Source organism: Chelonoidis abingdonii, chromosome 2 (assembly GCF_003597395.2).
Source record: "Chelonoidis abingdonii isolate Lonesome George chromosome 2, CheloAbing_2.0, whole genome shotgun sequence".
In the NCBI taxonomy this organism is placed as follows: Eukaryota; Metazoa; Chordata; order Testudines; family Testudinidae; genus Chelonoidis; species Chelonoidis abingdonii.
Window position 1 is genome coordinate 266,124,457 of NC_133770.1, and position 25,841 is coordinate 266,150,297.

Here is a 25,841-nt window from a genome sequence, read left to right on the forward strand (position 1 = left end):
GTAAGTTGTTACCTATACTGATTTTTTTCTATACCAAAATAGCATAAATTAAGAACATAAGAACGACCATACTGGGTCAAACCAATGGTCCATCTAGCCCAATATCCAGTGTTCTGACAGTGGCCAATGCCAGGTGCTTCAGAGGGAACGAACAGAACAGATAATCATCAAGTGATCCATCCCATCACCCATTCCCAGCTTCTAGCAAACAGAGGCTAGGACACTTCAGAGCATGCTTTTGCATCCCTGCCCATCCTAGCTAATAGCCATTGATGGACCTATCCTCAATGAGCTTATCTAGTTCTTTTTTTGAACCCTGTTATAGTCTTGGCCTTTAAAACATCCTCAGTGTTATGTGTATAACATCAAAATATGTGTTGTGATGTGACTTCCATAGTGACCACTCTTTTTGATAATGTCAGATTACATGACACTTTATTCTTCATTCCATGCTGTGTCCAACAATCAGCGTAGATGCCAGAGGTATTAGTTTTTATCAGCATTGCATTGATAGTTCAAATGGCACTACAGATGTTGTGCATAAACTCTGGTGAGATTAAGTCACTGTTTGTTTATAAAAGAGAAATAGATAGAACTAGGGAAGATCATTTCATTAAATTAATACTTCCAGAATTTTCAGAACTTAAATTTAGATATTATATTGCCATAGATTTACAGAATCTGTTTAATAATATAGTCGTCATAATGGGCTTCGGTTGTTTTTCTGATATTGAAAAGTGAAATGAAGCAGCATCAGATCAGAAGGCTTGAAGGATCTGTACAGGTGCTTTTCTATGCTTTGACACACAGGTGTATTCGTCCTCCTTTATAATAACAATGGAAGTGTGGAATAATATCCCTTTATGGCAAATTGATTTTGTGATTACACAGTGGAAAATGTGCTTCACTAGTTCTCATGATTTCCCCCCCTTGGTGATTGTGAGTGTGATTCTGTAAACATGCCCGTGAATAACATCTGTGAGTAGTCCAAATGGTTTGCTAGGTCAGTAAAGCAAATGCCCAAATAGTCCAAAATTAAGACAAAGATTTATCAGGGGCATAATGCTATCCAACGGCTATTAGGCCAATATTAAAGGAACTAGTACATGAAATTGCAAGCCAAATAGCAAGGATTTTTATGAATCTGTAAATTTGTTGGTTGTACCTGTTTAAGAAAGGGGGAAAAGTGATCCAGGAAACGAGAGGTCCATTAGTTTGACCTCAATTGTATGCAAGGCCTTGAAACAAATTTTGAAACAGAAAGTAGTTAAGGATATAGAGATAAATGATAATTGAGATAACATAAACATGGTTTTACAAAAGGTAAATTGTGCCAGAGGAACCTGATCTCTTTGTTTGCAAAGATAACTGAGTTTTTAGACAACGGAAATGAAATATAGCTAATCTACATGGATTCTAATAAGGCATTTGATACAGTTCCACATGGGAAATTATTAGTTAAATTGGAGAAGATGGGTATTAGTATTAGAACTGAAAGGCGGGTAAGGAACTGGTTAGAAGGGAAATTACAACAGGTCATACTGAATGGTGGACTATCAGGTTGGAGAGAAGTTACTTGTGGAGTTCCTCGGAGATCAGTCTTGAGACTAATCTTATTGAACATTTGCATCAATGACTTTGGCACAAAAAGTGGGATTGTGCTAATAAAATTTGCAGATGACACAAAGTTGAGAGATATTGCCCTAAATACGAGGAGGACCAGAATAACATGCAAGAAAATCTAGATCTTGAAAACTGGAATAATAGAAGTGGGATGACATTTAATAGTGCAAAGTGCAATTTCATGCACTTAGGGACTAACAACAAGAAATTTTACTATAAGATGGGAGTGTATCAGTTGAAAGTGGCAGAGGAGGAGAAACACCTCGGTGTATTGGTTAGTCACAGGATGACTGAGCTACCAATGTGATGCAGCCATGAAAAAGGATAACACTGTCTTAGGATGCATCAGGTGAGGAATTTCCAGTACAGGTGGGGAAGTGTTGTTACCATTATACAAAGCATTGGTGAGCCCTCATCTGGAATACTGTGTGCAGTTCTGGTCTCCCATGTTTAAGAAGGATGAATTCAAACTGGAACAGGTGTAGAGAAGGGCTACTAGGATAAACAGAGGACTGAAAAACATAGTTTATGAGAGAAGACTCAAGGAGCTTTACTTGTTTAACCTAAACAAATAAAAGCTGAGGGGAGATATGATTGTTCTCAGTAAATACATCAGGGGGATAAATACCAGGGAACAAGAAGCGCCAGTGCTGACATAAAAACAAATGGATATAAATGGCCATCAACAAGTTTAGGCTTGAAATTAGACAAAGATATCTAATCATTAGAGGAGTGAAGTTCTGCAACAGCCTTCCAAGGGGAGTAGAAAAACTAACTGGTTTCAAGACTGAGTTTTATGGAGGGGATGGTGCGGTGAGGTTGGTTACAATAGTTTGTGGCTAATCTGCGACTGCTAATAGCAAATATCTCCAACGGCTGGTGATGGGACACTAGATGGGTAGGGCTCTGAGTTACTGCAGTTAATCCTTCCCAGGTGTCTAGGTGGTGGATCTTGCCAATGTGCTCAGGGTTTAACTCATTGTCATATTTGGAGTTGGGAAGGAAATTTCCCCCTGGTCAGATTCACAGAGACCCTGGGTTTTTTTCATGTTACTCTGCAGCACGAGTCACTTGCTGGTTTAAACTAGAGTGGTTTCTCTGTAACTTGAGACTTAAAGCAAGATTTGTGGACTTCAGTAACTCAGCCAGAAGTTATGGGTCTATTCAGAAGTGGGTGGGTGAGGTTCTGTGGTCTTGATGTGCAGGAGATGAGACTAGATGATCAGGATGGTCCCTTCTGGCCTTAAAGTCTATGAGTCTAAATTCCCCTTAGTAAGAGATTAGGTTAAAAAAGCGTTAAAACTTAAAAAGGAGATTGCTGAGGCTAGTTTAACCCTTCCAAAGATGGAGAGTAAACCTTTAGGCCCAGAATATTATAACAGCCAAAGAAAGAAATTTCAGAATCCCTCTGAATCAAGAGAATGGTGTCCTGGATGGCAGAGGGTACATAAGTGTCTACTGAAAATTTACCTTGGTGTTGAGGTCAGATATGCTGATTTACACAGTATAGGAGTCTGGAAGCTATTTACACATTATGAGAGTGCTAATTGAGTGATATATTAGCCTTAATATACCAAATGAAAGAAAACCAAACCCAAGACTTTATCATGAACTGTAAGTTAAAACACTAAATATTTATGATTTTATTTAAATGGCAACCTCAACTATAGTTGGCATAAATATTTTAATAGATATTGCACATAACTCAAATAATGTATTTGTTAAAAATAGGCTGTTGATTTGAAAAGAAACATACATACTTGATGATTTCATTTTTCCTTTGTTTGTTTGAATTACAGATTTGCAAAGCCTTTTTTACCAAAATATTTTTAGTAAAGGTCTTTTTAACTTACAGATATATAAAAATATTCTAAAACTCTATAGACTGTAAACACACTGTGCACTGTAACAAGGGTTCTCAACCTTTTTCTTTCTGAGGCCCGCCCAACATACTATAAAAACTCCACAGCCCACTTGTGCCACTTAACAACTGTTTTTCTGCATACAAAAGACAAGCTTGGTGTTAGGGGGTAACAAGTAGGGCAATTGCTCACGGCCCCACAACACAGTGGACCCCGGGCTTCACTCCTATACAATAAGGCTTCAGCTTTCTGCCCTGGGCCCTATTAAGTCTAATACCACCCTGCTTGGTGGACCCCCTGAATCCTGATTGCTGCCCCCTGACCCCTGGTTCAGAACCACTGCACGATAATATACATTTTTTCTTATTCAAAATGTTAAATATAGCAGAGAGAGAAACCAAAATAGTCGGTAGATTGTATGAGGATTAATATACATTGTATGTCCTGTTCTGTATTTTAAGACATTTGATAAAGAAAAGTAATTAAAGAACTCAAGTTTTGGCCTGCCAATTACAGTTTACCTGTTTAGATTAAGCTATTCCAAATGATGTTAGGTGTCTTATAATGGAAGTTACATAATGTTTCTGACAAGCTCTGATTTCTTTTGGTTTATGCTAGAAGTTACATGGGAGGACCAGCAGAAAAAGGTGAATGGTACAATAACTGATGACAAACCATTGCCGAAAAAGAAACACCATTCTGAGCCAGGTTTGTCAGGGTTTGGAAAACCACATGAAAGCATGAGACTATAGAAGCATTGCATTACATTTCATGCTTTTGTAATGAGTGTGTGCTTGATGTACCTTATTTTTTCACTTTGGTGTGAAATTTTTAGTATGTGGAGACCATTTAGTTTAGTGTTGTACACAGTTCTGTTTTAGATTAGCAAATGTAGATCCACTTGTGTAAGCAATTGTGTTAGACTGCACATGCATTAGAAAAAGAAATAATTTGGCTTAATATTAGCATTAGCTTGCTTTTTGGTTTCAATTCTATTTTGATTTATTTATGTGTGTGAGTCTCAGGAATCCAAGTCTGAATTCTGCCAAACCTTATCTTGGTTAATCCCAACCAAGGTATACACTGCATCTAAGGAGGGTGGGACACTCACCTCCCCAAGATCTGAAACAGTCTCCTTCCTGCTATGTCAGATGTTGCTTAAAGCATAAACAAGGCTCAACTATTCCTGTCTTTCCAGTGCCACTCTTTGCATGTATCCAAGATAGGAACTCTTAAATCTGGGTTTTGAAATGTAACCCCTACCCTACAGAGATATGCATAGCATTGAGCTCAGTGAGTCTACTCATATACTCAAAGTTTAGAATATACTTAGTTCTGTGTACCCTAACCTGCAATATGGATACAAAAGACAGAACTTTTTCAGGAGCTAGTCTAAGACTGTGGAATGAATTACCCCAGGAACTAATGACTATTGCAGACCTCACTGCACATTTCTAAACACAAACACCCTACCCAAACAAGACACTACACAGCACACACTTCTCCCTTGGGGAGAGCATGAGAGAATAAACAACATGTGGCAGGTGTCAGTCACATCACTACTCATGCAAGTAAAAGTTTGTTGGATTGGCCTTTGTGCAACAGAATTGTTGCTGTCTGTTGGATGACTGCTATGAGCCATTTGGGAGAGTTTTACTGCATTTTTATTTAGTCCTTACTTTTCAGTGGGAGATTTGTCGTTGTAAGGGCTTGCTAAGACCTATCAAAATGAGTCCTATGCATTTTCTAACTGAGTTCTGTTGCCACATATAAAATATACATTCTAAAATAAATTAACTGGGTAAAACATATACATTTTGGGGAAAATAATCCTAATTTTTTTTAACAATTTTGAATATTTGAGCCTGCTAAATATTCTGAACATACCCTTTATATATCTTCTGGTAAAGGTTTTAAATTAATAAATGAAATAGATGTTTAACCATTTAGTTCTGCAATTAAGAGGGCATTTTGAGATACGGTATGTTAAAAAAGATGCTATATCAGAAAATACTGAGTTATGTTATTAATATAATCCAATATATGACATCACATACCATCTTTCGAACATACTGTAGCTCAAAATTCTCTGCACTTGCAGAATTAAATTTTAATTAATAGCATCAGATGTTAGACATTAAGATAAATCAATAGCCGGGAGAAAATATAGATGTCCATATTTGAAACAAGCCAAGAAAGTGAAAGGTGAAGAAATAGTGGAGGATGTTCCAAATGGTAGGAGCTGCAGAGGAGAAGGGTTTCACATCAGTGATGGTGAGACTGTATGGAAGGACAGATAAGAAATAAATGCTCGACACATGTAAAGAATAGTGTAAAGAGTGAAATACAGACCAAGGTTTGTGAAGCTGCATGTAGGAAGCCCTTCAATGGTTTTAAAAATGTAAGACCAGATTCTGGGCTGCATTTGAGCAGCTTTGCACTATTCTGTTATTGCAACACTGCTCTAAAGCTAGCTTAGCCAATCACTGGGGGATTCCCCCTGTGAATAACAAAGCAGTTACATTAGACACTGTTACTCAACCAAACACTCAACAGACTGTCCAACTTGGGCAGTCACGTGACCAAGGTGGAGGACTATAATAATCTGCTGAATGTTTGGTTGAATTAAATAGTATTGCAAGTAACTGTGTTGCTATGGACTGATGACTAGGATTGACTCTGAGATTTTGGTGATAAAATATTAGTTGAGAGAGGGTCCCTGTCTTCTGATTTCTTGAGAAGGAATGCAACAAATTTTAGATATGGAGGGGAGATGTTGAGTGAGAAACACATGATGTAAGAGAATTTGTATTCAGGGAGTTTGCTGAAGGGGAAGCCAGTTAGCCATACATATTCTTTGCTCATATAATCTTTTGATCATAGGTCAACTCCCAGTAAATTGAAAACCAGGGAGATTTAGTTAAATATAAAAATTAATAATTTGGTCAGTATGTTATTCCTTGTATGATTTGGTTGATATGAAAATCAGTACAATTACAGAATTACTGAATGTTTTCCAGTTTTTAATTGCCTCCAACTTTCATTTCAGTATGACACAGAATTTTTATTCATTACACATAATTGCATTTTAGAATTTGTCAGGGGGAAGCAGGAGGATTTTGCAGCTGTATAAAGAATAGTTTCATTCAGGGACATACATTAAGAACAGTGGGATCTAGTTTGGGTTTTTGAATCCATGAAATGATTGAGGCATTTGGTACTGGGAAAGAGATACTTTTTCTCTTCTTCCCCTTGTGGGTCAGAGAACTTCTTCACTTGAATTTTTGGGGAGCCTTGAATTGTTAATTCCCCATCTTAGTAATTAACAGTAATGACTTTCCCTGATCCCCCATTCAGCATCCATTTCTGCATCCAGAAATCTTGGATAAGCACATGAGCTGAATGTTTTGTTAATCAGCACTGAAACATTACTACATTGCTGAAAATTAGATTTCAGAATCAACAATTTGTTCTGATGAATGAGACAGTTCACACTTCTCTGAAAGGTATTTTTTCAAGTTGTCTTTTTGTAGACTCATTAGCACTGCACTGCATCAGTTTACACTTGGTTCACATTCAGATTATTTTCTGCACAAATAAATAAATGCTAGAAACTTTTTTTAAAATTAAAGATTTGATATAGTAGCAAAAAGTAATCAGAAAATAAAATAAAACCTACAGAAATAACCAGGACAAGAATATGATCTCTAATGTGTTTTAAGTAGAAATATTTTTAATTAAATTTAAAAATGATAGCATCTGCATGTTGTTCACAGAATGTATCTGCAATAATAATGTTTGAGTATTTCAGGTAATTGAAATGAATAACAATCAGGATGATCTGCGCCTTATATAGCACATCACATTTGAGAAATAGAGATTTCGGCAGAAAATCAGTCAGAAATCTAAACAAACTTTACCAAAGATGATAAAATACAGTAATGGAGATGGAAATGATGTAGAGCAACCTGTGCTGTACCACTGAAATGGCCTTATTTCTAGGATAATGAAAGAAAATATAACTAGTGGAACATAACCATTAAGTGACACAAACTAATTTCCTGATCTCAGCCATGTCTTTGTCATACCCAAGATGTAAGAATCAAATTCTGAAAGTATCATTAATGAAAAGGGACTAATTTTGTAATGCCCTAAACTTAAACACTTTCATTATTTTCCATTGATTTTTGTAAGATGGGCTGATAGAATTAACCTGAATGATATTGTTCTGTATGAAGAGATTAAACAGCACTCACTAAATTAATCTAGATAAGATCCTCTATGTTTTATTTCCCATGGAGTGGCTATCTATTTTATCGTATATATTTTATCTAATCTATTTAGGATCTGATTCTACACATATCACCATGATATTACAGAATCTTTAACCCCCTCATTTAAATTAATTATTATACAAAATCTTGTATTGTGTCAGAATCTTAAAGAGGTGTCTACAGGAATATGACTTAAAAATAACAATGTGGAAAGATAGTTCAAGCCAAGGCTTAAAAGGTGGTTTTGTTCTGAAAAGTGTCTTTTAAAAAGACGCATTGTGAGGTTTTATATTTATTGTGTGTCAGTGATTTCCATTTCAGTTCTGCTCTTTTACAGATAAAAATGATATTTTTTTTCTAACGGTTAGTCTGGTAAACTTAACCTGAGCCCTGAGAATCAAGCTAGATTCATTCCTTCTCAGGCATCATTACCAATGACAAAGTTTGGTAAGTCAAATTCTTCTGTCAGTGACACATTTTACTCTTACCTTCAAAGAGTTTGCACAGGATTGGCCTTTGATGGGGTGAAACCCCCATCACAGGCAAGAAAGGGTTAACAGCCTACTTAGTCACCTTCATGTCACCAGTTAGAAATTAGATAGTTACTTGTCAGTCAGAGAGGGTGGGACTAAGAACTAAAGAAGGGTCATATGATTACTCAGCAGGCATGTGGGGCTCATAAATAGACAGAGAGAGTTCATGCAAGCTCCTGTGAAGCTCCTGTCTCACTACCTTTCCCCAGTGCCAAAGATAGTTGGAGGTTAGAGGCTCAGGAAGACGTAGGCTGGGCAGGAAAGTGATCAATACAGATTCTGAGGAAAGGCAGTGGGACCCCAGGAAAGAGTTTAGCTTAGCCCAGGGGTCAGAGGTCAGATTGATTCTTTAGGACTTTGTTACCCCAGAAGGGGTCTGCACTAGACATTTCTCAGCTGGAGGGCTGAGTAGCACTCAAAGGCAGATGGCTTACTGGAGGCGCTAGTGAGGAAAGACCACTGCAATGCTGTGCCCAGGCACAAAAGGGCACCCTCAAGGTGAGGGCACACTATAACATGGCCTTGTACTTGGAGCTTAGTAAGTATTTCTGTTCATACATGAATAGAATAGAATGTAGCTCACATTCCCTATTGTCTATATTGTCTCTTTACTATTACTGGGAGTAAAAACTAGGAAAATCTTACTTTTGTCATGAAAGGAAACAGGCAACACTCAGAATGAACACAGGGAGCAGATCTGAGGAGTAAGAAGTTGTCATTTTTACATAGCATTTTTTTGAAGTAGAGTCATATTTTCCAAAATCTATCAGTTGGTCACAGGAATATTTTTACCTGATCTGAAGAATGTCCCAGAGAGTACACATGGTCTGTTCAGACATCCGTGGTCATAACTGCCAAAGATCTAGCTAACTGCATAAGTACGAAGGTGGCATAAAATTCATGTTTTGCACACCCGCAATCCTTTGGCCTCTGTGTGCAAGGCTAATGCCTGACAAGATAAAATACCTAAAGACTGTTCTAATTTACCTTACTGATAATGGCTACAATGGACCAAAGCTATAGCCCAGTATCGGCACAGAGACAGCATAGGAGCACTGTGACTATTCCCCTTTTTCAGCCCACCTTCTGTGCACTACAGCTGAGAGGAGAGGTGGTGTAGAAGCCCCTGTAGACTGTATACCATTAGAAAATCACCAACTCACCATATATACATACAGTGGAGTAATCTTGCCAGGAACCCCTGTACTCCAGAAGGGATGCAGATTTCCTGAAACTCTCCAAGATGGGATTCAGCCTCTAGGTAGGAGTGGCTTTAATTTTTACCAAGAACACTTTAGGAACTGAGGCTGCACAGGCTGCAGCAGGGAGCCACTAATTCAACACAGTTCCTGGCCAGGCCATATGCTTTTTCAGCTACATTGGACTATCTGCAGAACTGCAGGCATTGGGGAGATTGTGGGCACTTTGCACTGCTGCAGCCCGCTCCTGTTGGACTTTCCACTGCTAAGGACACTGTGCCATAGCCAGCTCTGGCATAATGAATCTAGTCCAATTTGTGCAGGATGACAGTATAACCTACATGGTCACATGGAGCATGGTGTTATTGTTGTTTATAAAGCATCTTTTTTAAAACTAGTAATCCCAGTTGAATTATATATATATAGTACATCACGAATTGGGTCAGGTGAGGGTACATTGTAAGTAAAAAGGTAAAGAGATGAAATAAAAAGAAATAGCTCAGAATCACAAGAAATATAATTTTAGAAAGCCTATAAAAGCATTAGAAGCCAGATGCATGTTTAACTAGAAATGTGAAGATTATAATAAAAATGTGGAGAAATGAAAGGAAGTAAATGGATCAGTCTCTACCGTAGAAGAAGATGGGGAAATTCCTATATGTAAGGTATTCCTAATGGTAAATCAGTGGAGTTTTTTAACATAAATTGAAATCTCTATGTTATGCAGTAATTTGGTGACTATTGTTCAGTAAATCACCAAGAGTAGATAGTATTTAGCTAGGGGTTTTGAAAGAAATTAAGTGCAGAATGTCAGAAATATTGATATAGGTAAGCAACAACCATAACAACTTAAGGCTAGTGTGCTGCCTTATTTTAAATGGTTTCATGGCTCTGTGAGAGAATGTTCCACAGTCAGTGCACCACTGAGTCAACAACCTGATGCAAGACAGCATTCACCTTTTGTCCTTAACTATTGATATAGTGGCTTCTGCTGTAAACACTGCTTCCTTCTGAGCTATGATGGATGAAGCATGAAGGCAGGTGGGTTAGAGTTTCAGTGTCAGGAATCACATTCTGAGGCCTTGAATCCTCTATTTTCTTGTGCAGTGCAAGGAAAGGGACAGAGCCTCAGTCTTTTGCTCTCTACATTAAGTATGAGTGGAGGTTATGTTCGGGAGCAATGTTAACCACTGGGCATAGTCCTCTGCATTGAGAGGTAGTAACTTATGCCTGGTTTATTACTCTCAGGAGTATGAGGAAAAGTTAGTGGTATGTGGACAGAGAATAGGTATAAAAATATAAAATAAAAAAATATATACCCTATGTTGATGGAAAAAAAGTAGGACAAGATGCCCAGATTGGTAATCTTGCCAGTATTGCCCTATCTCTACTGTTCCGTTTTACGAGAATGTAATTGGTAAAGTTGTGCTGAAGAAGCTCTTGGTTCTCAGATTTCCTGGATCCTCTGGTTTTAGAACTAATAATGATACAGACATAGAACTGATCTATCAATGATCATCTGTCAATGATCTCTTGACAATGGACAAAAACTAAGTGGCCAGTTGTTTACTTTAGATCTGTCAGTTGCCTTTAATACTATATCTCATGATGTATTGTTGATATTGTTGTATTCTCTGGGAAGGGTAGATGAAGATTTGTGAAAGGGTAATGGGAGTCTATGCTCTGCGAAAGAGACCAAAGGATAGTATCATCTGATCCCAGCAGCTCTCTTTGGCTGATACTGCAGGTTCCCATTATTTCATCTTTTTTGTTCAATGTGTATGTGAAGCAACTGGAGGAGAGATTGAAGTGTTTAGATTACCAAGCCAGTAATATGTCAGTGATATGAGTAACGTGACACAGAAATGATTATATGGATTGTGCAGTCTTTCAGATTTCACAGCGTCCAGACAAAATTGGGGATTTAATGAGGTGTAGATAGTTAAAGCTCAATCCAAACATGATAAAAGTGATTCATAAAATATCCAGATGAGATATCCAGACAAAGCTGATATATGGGTTTCTCTTTGTTTTTATTAGTAAGTTGGGCAATCAGGATCCTGTTGTATCTCTACAGCAATAACCAGGACTGGTTTCCTTAATCTTTCTCTGTCAAGGAAATTGCAGCATTTAATCAAAGATGTAGACCTTGCCACAAGCACTCATAGTTTACAAGCCACAATTAAGGAACATGGGAGGGAAAGTCTTAGCATTTATTAAAAAGCAATTCATCAAAGAGTAATTGAAGTGGATTTCTGCCTTTCAGTGTACAAAGAAGTTAAAAGTTGGGAGTCCTAATTGTCATTTTGGGGGAGCAATATAGTTTAACGTATTTTAAATTTTTTAGAAGAAGTAGCACAGTGGCAGACTGAATTTAGCTAGAAAAAGAGAAAGATAATGAACATTCCCAAAAATAGTCTAAATTCATATATGCTGAATGTCTGAACTAAGAAAGACAGAAATCTTAGGAGTCATGGATAGCTCAGTACATTTAGTGATTTGCATTTAAATTGTTTCTTCTGGTTTGAACGTATTTCCCAATTGTGTATAGAAAATATCACGCAGAAGGATTTTAAAATGAGACTACCATTTGTCTGTCCACTGTGTAGCAACAATTAAAATAGAAAATAGGATGCTTGCATTTGCAAAAACAAGATAGAAAATAATACAATAGGTATCATCCGAACATTTTATCAGCTATCTGAAATATAATGTCCAAATTTTAATTCTTTGAATTAAGAAAGTTTATTATTTTTATTTGACTAAATCCTGATGTCCTTAGTCATCCCCATGATCCAGGCATATAGAAATTCTTCACATATAGAAGGAGAAGGTCTGTGCCTCTGTGGCAATCTCCCTTCTTGGGCTCTCACAGAAAGCCCTCACCAGAGCCACACGTAGGGAGCAGGCCCTGATCCAGAGGGGGACATACATATTTCCCAACAGATTGCACAAAGAATCCATGTAAGAATACAACTCTTAAGTGGAGATTGGTGTCATGGAAGTCCATCGGAGAGATGACATCAATTTGTTTAGAATGGAGGAAATTGAACCTGAGAGAAGAGAGAAGGAAGACAGTGTAGTTACAGGATTTTGTACAAAGGCACAGAGATCTCAGAAACATGTGAAGGTAATGAATGATGGGAAAAAAATCAAAGTTAGAGATTAAACAATTGGAAGATTGCTGTCAGAGGAGAGTGGAGAGCACAGTAGAAAGTAGAAACAAAGTAGAAACAGTGGCATCAGTAGCAGTGAGTGGGAGAAGGACAGAGCAGCAGAAAAGTCGGAAAGTTTGATAGACCAAAAAATACAAATGATGAATGTGATTGGAAGTGAGAAGTGAGCAATATTTAAAAGAGCAAATGGTGATCAGAAGAAATTTATACATAGAGAGAACAGTGTTTGGGGAAAAAATCCCATCAAAAATTGGTGATAAAACATGGAAGTTAGTGAAAGAAAGTGGAGAGGCAGGAGAATCAAAAGGGTAACCGATACTGAAACTGAAATTACGGTATTAAAATAGCAGCTTAGAGTAATGAGAAGAAAGGGCACCAGCCATTAAAGCTTGATGGGAAAGAAGGTGGGGAGCAGATAATGTTCACTTAGAGAGGATAAAGGAAAACACAATGGATTGGGATTCAAAGGAAATGGGTGGGAAAGTGAAAAGATAGGGATCAGAAATTGTAAGGAAAAAAGAGTTCATTGCTAACACCATGCTCATTGGGTCATGACAAGGGGAAGAGAGAAGTTATGGATAGAGGAGGCTATGAAGGTACAGCAAAGATTGAAAAGGTCATGAGAGAAGGTGAAGGTGATTAAAATTTATAGCAGGATTTACATGTTAGGAGCAATTTAAAAAAATTAGTATTATTAAACATGGGAAGAGTAAGAGCTGGCTCGACTAAAGTACTCAGAATTACAGCTGGCGACTTTTTTTGGCAAATAATAAATTCACCAAAAATGCATTTTTCCAGACACCAAACCTATTCCCAAATTTGATATGCTGAATAGTTTTGGCCTATGTATATTTCAGGACTAAGGGACCATTCACAAAACAGCCAGAGGAGGTGGTGGCAGCAGCCCCCTGATTAGTCTCAGCCCATTCAATTAGGGAATCCACTTAGAATGTGGGAATCAGATTCAGTTCCCCTGTCTGTCTGATATGGAGAAGGATTTTGACTATGGGTCTGCCACATTACAGGAAACTGCCCTAGCCACCGGGATATGGGATATTCTGGTATGGATCTCTCTTAATCTTTCCCATTGAACTGTTCCACTTTATATAAATAATTAGTCACTGGGCCAGAGAGAGAAAGGGTCTGAGAATGACTCTATAGCCTGCTGGTTAAGGCACCTGACTTGGGAAGTGGGAGACCTAACTTTATGTCCCTGTTCCAATGACTATTTAAGTTTATTTATAAATAGTGGAACAGCTTCTACAGGAGAGATTGAGAGGGACCCATATCAGACTAGCTCAGTAGATAGAGTACTTTCCTGCAACATGGGAGATCCCTGTTCAAATCCTTTTCCACATTAGGCAGTCTGGGGGAATTGAACCTGGGTCTCCCCCATCACTGCTGAGGGCTAAAGTTCATAAGGACAGTAGCAATGCCACTTACCACTCCAGGCAGTTTGTGAAGCAAGTCCTTTAAAAATGCTTAGAAGTTAAATGTTTTGTGTCAAGCAAAATGTTTAGTTCAACCTGAAGTTTACTTATTATTTTCACCAACACTTATTTTTTCAATGTTTCAGAACTACCAATAAACTAAAAAAATCAATTATTTGCCCCGTTCTGCTCAGAATGAGAAAGGGCATTATCAAAAGCCACTCGGTGGTTCCTTGCTGCTCCAGGGCAGCCAACTTAAAACAAATACTCCATTAATTTATTGATTTTTATATTTATTTAGATTTCTTAATAACCCACAGCTCTAAGTTATAGTACTTCAAATAAGCAGCAGCAACAATCAAATATGAAATGCGAATGAACTGCCCAGCCCAAATCATTCAGAGTAGAATAACAATTGAGTAAAATCAATACAAGACCCCCCTCCTATATTTAACCACCTGCAGCCTTTGATACACATCCTTGTCAAAAGGCCACATGAAAAGGTTTACTTTTCATGACCTCTAAGAATGGAAACAAATCCAGGCTCTAGTAGACTTGACAGGGAAGTGTGTTCCAGAGTATAAGGACTTCTCATAGGAAAAAGTCCTGCCATCTCCGTGTCTCCTTTTAAATCAGGGGTCTGTATGTTGATTGCTGCTGTGGTGCTATTGCATAGGAGACAGTTATCATGGAATCTTGGGCTTCTGAGTTTAAACGGAATTTGTACAGAGGTCAGGAAGGAATTTTACAGCATACCACACATATGGCTTGTTGGACTCTGCATGCATGACAGACCAGCTGTCTGATGTTGCATTCTTTTTCATACTACTTTTTGTGTATAGTTATTCCTAACTCCATTTCTGACTGCTGCTTTGGACAGAATTCTTGTGAACTCTCTTATCATAGGCCCATGGAAGGCCTGATTCTATCCGAAGCTGAGTCCACTGTCATCTCTGGGAGTAGGATTAGACCAGAACGATCAACTTTATGACAGCAATTACTTCGATTCAAAATAGCTAATATACCCTATAGTGCGAGTAGATTGTTTCAGTGTTAACATACCTGAAAAATTTATTTTCTGAGGCAGAATTAGAATTTTAATAACTTAAATTAGATGACCTGTTGATGGCAGTTATCTACCATCTTCTCAGCCCAGATCAATGACATACTTTTAATTAACTGAATTTCAAAAAGTCCCTCAGTGCGTAATGGCAATAGACTGTTTGAAAATTCTTTTTGTTTTTTATATAAACATATAATCTGAACTTGGTTTAAAGGAACAAAATCATAACTGCAGTCTTTCTGCATTTGTATTTCTTATATTCTGTGATCAGTTATATCTCTTGAGATTTGTAAAGCAGTAAGTTTGATGCACACTGGATATTTTTCATGCAATACAGAGATAATGTACCCAAATTATTTAAAGGTTGTTCTTTTATGTGTTTCCCAACCTCCTTTCTATCTATTGCCCTTATCTATGTAAAGGAGTGTCTGTAGGTTCTCTATATTCCTATTCTGTTTTTATTTAGTCATATATTTACTTTGAAAAGTCAAACTAGAAAATACAGTATTCCAATTCTTTGTTCTTTGTGGGGATTTTTACATCATAGTGCTTTGATTATTGTTTTGTACAAAAAAATCACAGTCGCTGTCCAGTCTGCTGTAATGATTGTCGGTAGATGATCCTGAACTTTAAAGAACTCGCCTTTAGTAGTAAGGATCTTATATAATTGGAAAAAGAACTGGAAGTTTGAGTCTTGGATTTAGTATACTTACAAAGAGGGTCTAAAATAATTATTATCTGGTTTTGTCTCTGTTTGACAGGGAGATTATACTGAAACCTGATTTTTATTCCCACTTCATTGTAATTGACTGCTATTCTCCAAACTCCTCCTCTAATAATTATCTCCCTGATCTTACCTACTCCCAGATCACCTACACTATCCCCACCTTTTCACAGTTCACATGGCCTCAGGGACCAGCTGCCTTTCTTGAGACCTGGAGCTAGGGTGCCATTTGCCTCTATTCTCCTCATCCAGTTAGATGTGTGCTAATCAGATGCATTTATGAGACATACAAAATCCTGAATCATCCCTTTCCTAGAATTTTCTCCATGTTCTAGGATTTTGAACAGGACACTGTACTTCAAATCGCAATTAATGATATAATGAGGACAGCATCAGGCAATGAAGCACTGCAGAGCTGGGATCCATAGAGGCTGCTGAGCCTCAAGATACAATGGAAGATCAGTGTATGTGAGGAGCAAAGAATATTGGAATCAAAATCTGTCTGGAGGGGAAGATATTTGTCCTTTACTTCTGTGCCCTGTACTACCATTAGTGTTTAATATGGGCATATCTGAATGGTGTAATTATCCTGCCTTGTGGCAGGTTAAAGGAAAGTTTGACCTCAGTAATATGCAAAGTTTCAGATAGAGTTATTTGTGAACTGAGATTGATACCTTTAATTAAATACTTTTCTATAGTAATTCACATATTATTTGTCATGAAAAACATTACAGAATTTTGTGTCAGAACAAGATAAAAGAATAATCAATTAACTTTTTTATTTTATTCAAATTTATGGTACAATAATTGGCATTACTTTTCTTTATAAATGTATTCAGTAGAAGACACTCACTTGTTTCCTAATTTCTATGCAATAAGCATTTATACTTAGCATTGTTCCACATCAGAATGAACAATAGATCCAAATAAATGCTAGTTCCTTACTAAAGCAATGACTATGTAAATGAACCAACTGCTATTACTACCATGCAAATTTAACAGCCTTTCACCTCATAATTTTGCTCTCAGATGCTAATAAATTGTATCAACAAATATTTAATTTGTTAGATTAAAAGAAGTAGAGAGAGAGAGTTTTAAAACTCTACTTTTTGGAATGTATGGCATAGCTTCTTAAAAGGAAACTGATATAAATATTCATAGATTACTCACTAAAAGTTATGGCATGGCAACACACCAACACCTTTCAGTTAACCATCAGTAGAAGGAAGTCCTAATAGCACTATTAATTTAGCTGCTACAGAACTGTTACGAATCAGTCATTATCAAAAAGTAAAATATTACCAATGGCAAAATCTTCTGAGTTCTTGAGACACTAGCTGACAGATATCCTCAAGTAAACAAATAACTTTTTTAAAATTTTCCTGCCAGGCTTGTGTTAATACTGGGCTTCTAATACATTCTGTCTTGTAACAGAAGCAGAAGAATAACAATACATTTGCACTGTTAAAATTTGTTTCACTTAATTGATGATGACGCTGTTGGATTGTTAAAATTTACCATATATATCAGTTCATAAGCTGAATATGTTTGGTAAAAAAGTGACACATCAAAGAGCAGGGGTTGGCTTATAAATGGGTCTACACCAAAATTTGATGATTTTAAACTCTATGGAATCATTGAATTGAATATCGAATACATTGTTATTTTGTTTACCTGGAGTGTCTGCAGGCATGGAGCCCCTCAGCTCCCTGTGTCCGCGATTCGCCGTTCCCAGCCAATGGGAATTGCGGGAAGTGGCGCCATTTCCCACAGCTCTCATTGGCTGGGAACAGCGAACCGTGGCCACAGGAAGCTGAGGGGCTTCATGCCTGTGAATGTTTCAAGTAAACAAAATGTCCCAACCCGCCAGCGGCTTACTCTGATGGCCAGGATCCAAACTTTGCCAACCCCTGAAATATAGGGTCATACAGTTTTTGCTATTTTTACCCAGGGCCGATGCAAGGATGTTTTGCCCCCTAGGTGAAACTTCCACCTTGCACCCTCCCCCTCCTGCTCCCTGACCCTGAGGTGCCACCCCCACAGCAGCTCCCCCCCCTCCGCCCTGAGGCGCCCACCCTGAGGCACTCCCTCCAGCCCCAGCTCATCCCTGCCCAGCCTCCTCCCCAAGCACCTCTGCCCCCCCTTACTTGCTGCAGGCAGCCATCCCCGCGCTCCCCTGCCCTAGCTCTCTCCGCCTAAATGCCGGCAGTGACTGGGGCTGCCGAAGATCTGGCCACCGCGGTTGCTGCCAAAGAAAATGGCGTCCCCCAAATCCTAGTGCCCTAGGCGACCACCTAGGTCACCTAAATGGTTGCACCGGCCCTGTTTTTACCTAACCATCTTGGGGGGTCGGCTTATAAATGAATGGGCTAATGAACGAGTATATTCAGTAAATAAAATACACACAAATGTTCATGACAATTTGTTGCCCAAGAATTGGCAGCAAATATTGTGACATGTTATTAATATTATTGAAGCTAGATATTGATCATTTTGGCCTAAATCATATACCTGATCCTGCAAACGAGCTTCTCTCATGGACTCTTACGCCCACACAGAGTCCTGTTTGTTGGAAGTTCTCATAGGTAGATCCCATCGCAAAACTGGGGCTTTATTCCTTACTCAGGCCAAACTCCTCTTCACTACCTCTTAAAGAGAGATTTGGCCAACTGCAAGTTTTTTTCCCTAAGATAAGCAAATGGCTGTATATTAAAAATAACCAATGAAAAATGTAAGGAGGTTGTGAGAGAGAGATTATATTTTTCCATATTCATTTTAACACTTTCTAATAATACTTTTAGTTGAGTTAATAGTGTGGGTTTCAGAGATATGTGAATACAACATAAAACATGTTCAAAGAGCTTAACAAAGTTGGACTTTTTTATATGGTTGTGGCAATTATGTTCGCATATTGCCAATACAGGATATTTAGTATCTAGGAAAAGCTGAGCTTTTGTATTTATTTGTTCATATCTTGGTTTATGACATATATGTCTTGCCTATCTTGAAGGATACATACTCATCCTAACATTTTACCTTTTCAAAATGTAGGTACATAACAGTCCTTATCAGAGCTTTCAGCTGCTCTGGTGTTCTTTTGTTTAAGTTTTTACTGGTAACATTAAGTTTTGTCTTTAGCATCATTTTCAATTTATTGATTTATGCAGATGTGTTCCAATTTATATAAATTTTTTTTTAAATGACAATACTGATTGCAAAACAACTTCCCAAGCTTTTCTGGGATTCTTTATGTAGTGCCTGCAGATGAATTCTGATTGGGGGATGAATATATGAGGAGAGTCTCAGGATCAGTATGGATTGCAAATTAAAGCTAGGCCAGGATATTTTGGCTCTGCTTACATTTTGGAAGACAAGAATGCATTTATGTTGCTGATGTTGGCAGGTCACCAACATTTGTGTAATTTCCACTACCTTTGAAGATGACTTTCCTCCACCCTCTAACTAGAAATAGACATATAATACACTAAGTGAAACTCTCCTCGAAATATACTCACACCTTAAATGGCAGTGAATGGTTTTGAATGCTACATTTTAATGTAAGGTACAATACACAGTTGCTTCATGCACTTGACTTATATAAATATCCTGTACTGTAAATCATATATAATTGGTTTACAAATGAGGGGACCAGAATGTTATCTACTGATTTGAATGTGAGAGAAAATAATTATATATTCTGGTTTTTTTGTCCTTGTTCTACAGTTTGGGCTGGATAATATTGCAATAGCACAATGTTATGATAACACAGATTATTTGCAGAGTGTGTTATGTGAATTCTGGAAAATATTGGGCTTTTGTCCTTTTCCAGTTATTAATCTATAATTTTGGATAAACTGAAGTTTGGTTCAGCATAAATAAGAAAGGAAAAGAAATAATTAAAACACTTTAATAATACAGTTCCCAATGTTGGCAATTTAAGAATGAAATCAGGGTTTGTTATCTTTAAGGTTCATTTAAAGAAAGAAAAAACTTCCTTGCTGTTAAATAGATATTATTTCAAGAAGCTTAATCCATGTTATGGACAAAGTGGTAACTGCTAATTAGCCTGCCTTTTTCTAACCAAGTCTTTCCTCAGCTTCACTGCCAGGACTGGCATTGCAGTCAACTGTAACATTTGTTATTTCCTCATCTCTTATACTAACTCTGTCTTTCTGGTTCTTTTTCTCCGATAGTAGTTTAGTCAGCTCTTTCTCAGCTTTCTTTTTCCTTTTGGTGTCTGCTGTGTTATTTTATCCCCATATACTAACTCTGCACAACAAAATTCTCTTTAAAACAATTTTCAGCCCTTTCCCTCAGTGTCAGTTTTTACCTTCTGAGTACATCCACTCACGCCCATCTCCTTTGTCTATGTCTGTCCATTATATGATGTGATCACAGAAGAAGTGGAATCATCAAGAAGAAGAAACTCAGGTCTGTCTCTTCTACTCCTTTTCTCTCTGTTATTTTTTCATTTTACGTGTCCTGTGGATTTTATCATCTTACTTGTCCTGTATATTTTATCATATCCCATCTCACATACTTTCCCCTCTTTTGTCCTCTCAATATATTTGAACACTTCATGATGGTAAAAATTTAATTTTAGATGTTTACCATTTGAATATAGATAAGTATTTTACCAGTGCATGTAAACTATGTACTGCACAAAAAATACTGTGTTAAAGTAAATGGAATGGTGCCATACATGTAAAAAATACCTTATCTTACTCATTTCAAACTACCTATTATATTTTTCCCAAATTACTGTTTATTCTCCATATGCATTTTTTTTCCGTATTAGCTTTTAAGATCTCTGTCAACTCACATTGCCTGCAGGTGAGGTGTGGTTTATCACTACATTCAAAAAACTGTTCCAGAAGTTACAGAAACTCAAATATTTTGGCATTCTTTTTTTTTTCTTGGGGAAAAGATAGTTTGAAAATTGAAGATTTTCATTAGCTTGCATTCGATGCTCTGAGATTCTGATCTTAGCTTAATCAAATGCAGCATTGATTTTAGAAGACAAACTTGTGAGAGTTCAAGCACTGTTCTCCCATATCAAAAAGGGTGTGATAAGTATATAAGGATGTAATGACTAAGCATTGGAGAGCTGTTTATGTAGTGATTAATATCTGTGTTGTTCGGTACTTTTCTCAAGGCTGTGTACCTCTTATTTCTTCTGCGGATTTCATCTTTCATATAATTGCTGCTGTCTTTAGTACTAGGTGATGAGGGAGAATAACTATTCAGCAGCCCTTCACTCACCCCATTTTTCAGGAGGGGAGTGTAGAGAAGGAAGCATGGTTCTTTTATAGACCCTATAACAACTGAATTGCTACTTATCCTTTAAAAGGACTGGGGAAGGAGTGACTAGAGCCGTTACTGCTCTCCTTAGTGAGGACGAGAATGGACAGCAGAGAAGTTAGGTGGAGAGGAAGACCTAGGAAAGTTAGAGCCCACTATAAGCAGCAGTATTGTCAACTCTGAGGATTCAAAAATCATGAGTCGGGCTCTGAAATCACAACACTGAATAAAAATTGTGATATTTTAAAGATAATATATGTTCCATTCTAGTTTTTTGAGTCTTTAGGGTTCAATTTTTCAAGTTTTTCTTTGCAGCTCTTATGGCTAAAACCAGAGGTTTTTATGTAATAAGATCATAGAATCATAGAATATCAGGTTTGGAAGGGACCTCAGGAGATCATCTAGTCCAACCCCCTGCTCAAAGCAGGACCAATCCCCAACTAAATCATCCCAGTCAGGGCTTTGTCAAGCCTGACATTAACAACCTCTAAGGAAGAAGACTCCAGCACCTCCCTAGGTAACCCATTCCAGTGCTTCAGCACCCTCCTAGTGAAAAAGATTTTCCTAATATCCAACCTAAACCTCCCCCACTGCAACTTGAGACCATTACTCCTTGTTCTGTCATCTGGTACCACTGAGAACAGTCTAAATCCATCCTCTTTGGAACCCCCTTTCAGGTAGTTGAAAGCAGCTATCAAATCCCCCCTCAGTCTTCCCTTGCGCAGACTAAACAATCCCAGTTCTCTCAGCCTCTCCTCATAAGTCATGTGCTCCAGCCCCCTAATCATTTTTGTTGCCCTCTGCTGGACTCTTCCCAGTTTTTCCACGTCCTTCTTGTAGTGTGGGGCCCAAAACTGGACACAGTACTCCAGATGAGGCCTCACCAATGTCAAATAGAGGGAAAGGATCGTGTCCCTTGATCTACTAGCAGTGCCCCTACTTATACAGCCCAAAATGCCATTAGCCTTCTGGGCAACAAGGGCACACTGTTGACTCATATCCAACTTCTTGTCGACTGTAACCCCTAGGTCCTTTTGTGCAGAAGTGCCTGCCACCTGGTCCCTAGTCTGTAGCAGTACATGGGATTCTTCTGTCCTAAATGCAGGACTCTGCACTTGTCCTTGTTGAACCTCATCAGATTTCTTTTGGCCCAATCCTCTATTTTGTATAGGTCCCTCTGTATACTATCCCTACCCTCCATTGTATCTACCATTCCTCCCGGTTTAGTGTCATCTGCAAACTTGCTGAGGGTGCAGTCCATGCCATCCTCCAGATTATTAATGAAGATATTGAACAAAACCGGGCCCAGGACCAACCCCTAGGGCACTCCGCTTGTGGCCAGCTAGACATGGAGTCATTGATCACTACCCATTGAGCCCGATGATCTAGCCAGCTTTCTATCCACCTTATAGTCCATTCATCCAGCCCATACTTCTTTAACTTGCCAGCAAGTATACTGTGGGAGACCATATCAAAAGCTTTGCTAAAGTCCAGGAATCACACATCCACTGCTTTCCTCTCATCCACAGATCCAGTTATCTCCTCATAGAAAGCAATTAGGTTAGTCAGGCATGACTTGCCTGCGGTGAATCCATACTGACTGTTCCTGATCACTTTCCTATCCTCTAAGTACTTCAGAATTGATTTGTTGAGGACCTGCTTCAAGATTTTTCCAGAGACTGAGGTGAGGCTGTAGTTCCCTGGATCCTCCTCCTTCCCATTTTTAACGATGGGCACTACATTAGCCTTTATCCAGTTATCCGGGACTTCCCCCGATCACCATGAGTTTTCAAAGATAATGGTCAGTGGCTCTGCAATCACATCTGCCAACTCCTTTAGCACCCTCGGATGCAGAGCATCCGGCACCATGGACTTGTGCTTGTCCAGCTTTTCTAAATAGTCCTGAACCACTTCTTTCTCCACAGATGACCTTGTTCCTGAAGACAGAGACAAAAGAAGCATTGAGTACATTAGCTTTTTCCACATCCTCTGTCACTAGGTTGCCTTCCTCATTCAGTAAGAGGCCCACACTTTCCTTGACTTCCTTCTTGTTGCTAACATACCTGAAGAAATCCTTCTTGTTACTCTTAACATCTCTTGCTAGCTGAAACTCCAAGTGTGATTTGGCCTTCCTGATTTCACTCCTGCATGTCTGAGCAATATTTTTATACTCCTCCCTGGTCATTTGTCCAATCTTCCACTTCTTGTAAGCTTCTTTTTTGCGTTTAAGATCAGCAAGGATTTCACTGTTAAGCCAAGCTGGTCGCCTGCCATATTTACTATTCTTTTTACGCATCGGGATAGTTTGTTCCTGCAACCTCAATAAGGACTCTTTTAAATACAGCCAGCTCTCCTGGACTCCTTTCCCCCTCATGTTATTCTTCCAGTGGATCTTGGCCATCAATTCTCTTAGGGAGTCAAAATCTGTATTCTGCTGCTCTCCTTTCTTCCTTGTGTCAGAATCCTGAACTCGACCATCTCATGGTCACTGCCTTCCAAGTTCCCATCCACTTTTGCTTCTCCTGCTAATTCTTCCCTGTTTGTGAGCAGCAGGTTAAGAAGAGCTCTGCCCCTAGTTGGTTCCTCTAGTACTTGTACCAGGAAATTGTGCCCTACACTTTCCAAAAACTTCCTCAATTGTCTGTGCACCACTGTTTTGGTCTCCCAGCAGATGTGAGTGTGATTGAAGTCTCCAATGAGAACTAGGGCCTGTGATCTAGTAACTTCTATTAGTTGCCAGAAGAAAGCCTCATCCACCTCATCCCCCTGGTCTGGTGGTCTATAGCAGACTCCCACCATGACATCCCCCTTGTTGCTCATACTTCTAAACTTAATCCAGAGACTCTCAGGTTTTTCTGCAGTTTCATACCAGAGCTTTGAGCAGTCATACTGCTCTCTTACATACAGTGCAAGTCCCCTACCTTTTCTGCTTTGCCTGTCCTTCCTGAACAATTTATATCCACCCATGACAGTGCTCTAGTCATGTGAATTATCCCACCAAGTTCTGTTATTCCAATCACATCATAATTCCTTGACTGTGCCAGGACTTCCAGTTCTCCCTGCTTGTTTCCCAGGCGTCTTGCATTTGTGTATAGGCTCTTAAGATAACTCTCTGATTATCCTGCTTTCTCAGTATGAGGCAGGAGTCTTCCCCTCTTGTGCTCTCCTGCTCGTGCTTCCTCCCCATATCCCACTTCCCCACTTCCCTCAGGGCTTTGGCCTCCTTCCCCCCATGAATCTAGTTTAAAGCCCTCCTCACTAGGTTAGCCAGCCTGCTTGCAAAGCTGCTCTTCCCTCTCTTTGTTAGGTGGAGCCCATCTCTGCCTATCACTCCTCCTTCCTGGAACACCAGCCCATGGTTGAAGAATCCAAAGCCTTCTCTCTGACACCACCTGTGTAGCCATTCGTTGACTTCAACAATTTGATGATCTCTACCCGAGCCTTTTCCTTCCACAGGGAGAACGGATGAGAACACCACTTGCGCCTCAAACTCCTTTATCCTTCTTCCCAGGGCATGTAGTCTGCAGTGATCCACTCAAAGTCATTCTTGGCAGGATCATTGGTGCCCACATGGAGAAGCAGGAAGGGATAGCGATCCGAGGGCTTGATGAGTCTCGGCAGTCTCTCCATCACATCATGAATCCTAGTCCCTGGCAAGCAACAGACTTCTCGGTTTTTCTGGTCAGGATGGAGATAGATGATTCAGTCCCCCTGAGAAGAGAGTCCCCAATCACCACCACCTGCCTCCTTCTCTTGCGAGCGGTGGTCGTGGAACCCCCATCCTTAGGACAGTGCATCTCATGCCTTCTAATCGGTGGAGTCGTCTTCTGCCTCCTTCCCTCAGATGTATCATCTAGTACACTCTCTACATTAGTACCTGGGGAGAGAACATGAAAATAGTTGTTCACCTGTATCTGCATTGCTGGTACATGGATACTCCTCTGTCTTCTTCTGGAGGTCACATGATGCCAAATTACTTCACCATCCTTCTGTCCCTGCTGCGCAGCCTGCTCTGATTCTTCAGAATGTTGTGCCCGTAGAAGCATATCCTGACATCTGTCCAGGAAATCTTCATTTTCTCTTATGCAGTGCAGGGTTAATACTTGTTTCTCCAGACCTTGAACCTTTTCTTCCAATACAGAGACCAGCTTGCACTCTGTACACACACAGTCGCTTCTATCCTGTGGAAGAAAGGCAAACATGGCACATCCTGTGCAGGTCACAACAGCTGATCGCTCACCATCCATATTACCTTCCTTTTAAAAGCTTCCTCGGCTGTTGCAGGAACTGCTCAGAGAAGCCTTCAAGATGAAAGCCTCAGTGGGTTCTCCCCTGGTGAATTCCCAGTCAAACTCCCTCTGTTAGCCTTTCCACTGTTTGCCACTCAACTGGTTCGCAGCTGACTGACCACTGGGATTGGAGCTTAAAAAAAACAAATATTGTGAGACTTGCGATCAAATTTGGAAGTGTCGGTGACACTGAGAGTGGTCAATACCAGGTGCCCCAGAGGGAGTGAACCCAACAGGCAATGATCAAGTGATCTCTCTCCTGCCATCCATCTCCATCCTCTGATGAACAGAGGCTAGGGACACCATTCTTTACCCATCCTGGCTAATAGCCATTTATGGACTTAGCCACCATGAATTTATCCAGTTC

The 25,841-nt window shown here is 39.1% G+C and overlaps 1 protein-coding gene across 23 annotated transcripts in view; it reads left to right on the top strand.

Moving 5' to 3' along the window:
• The window catches only part of RIMS2 (regulating synaptic membrane exocytosis 2), an 848,125-nt gene that overhangs the window by 692,321 nt on the left and 129,963 nt on the right, over positions 1-25,841 (top strand). For 4 of the 23 annotated variants that reach the window (XM_075063174.1, XM_075063175.1, XM_075063176.1 and 1 more), the window contains one exon: positions 20,286-20,315. The exons of 17 other annotated variants lie outside the window; for them this stretch is intronic. In XM_075063174.1, the coding sequence (XP_074919275.1) occupies positions 20,286-20,315 (30 nt within the window). Of the gene's footprint in view, positions 1-4,103; positions 4,194-20,282; positions 20,316-25,841 lie in introns of all 23 variants that reach the window. 2 more of the 23 variants (XM_075063172.1, XM_075063177.1) reach the window with 2 other exon arrangements.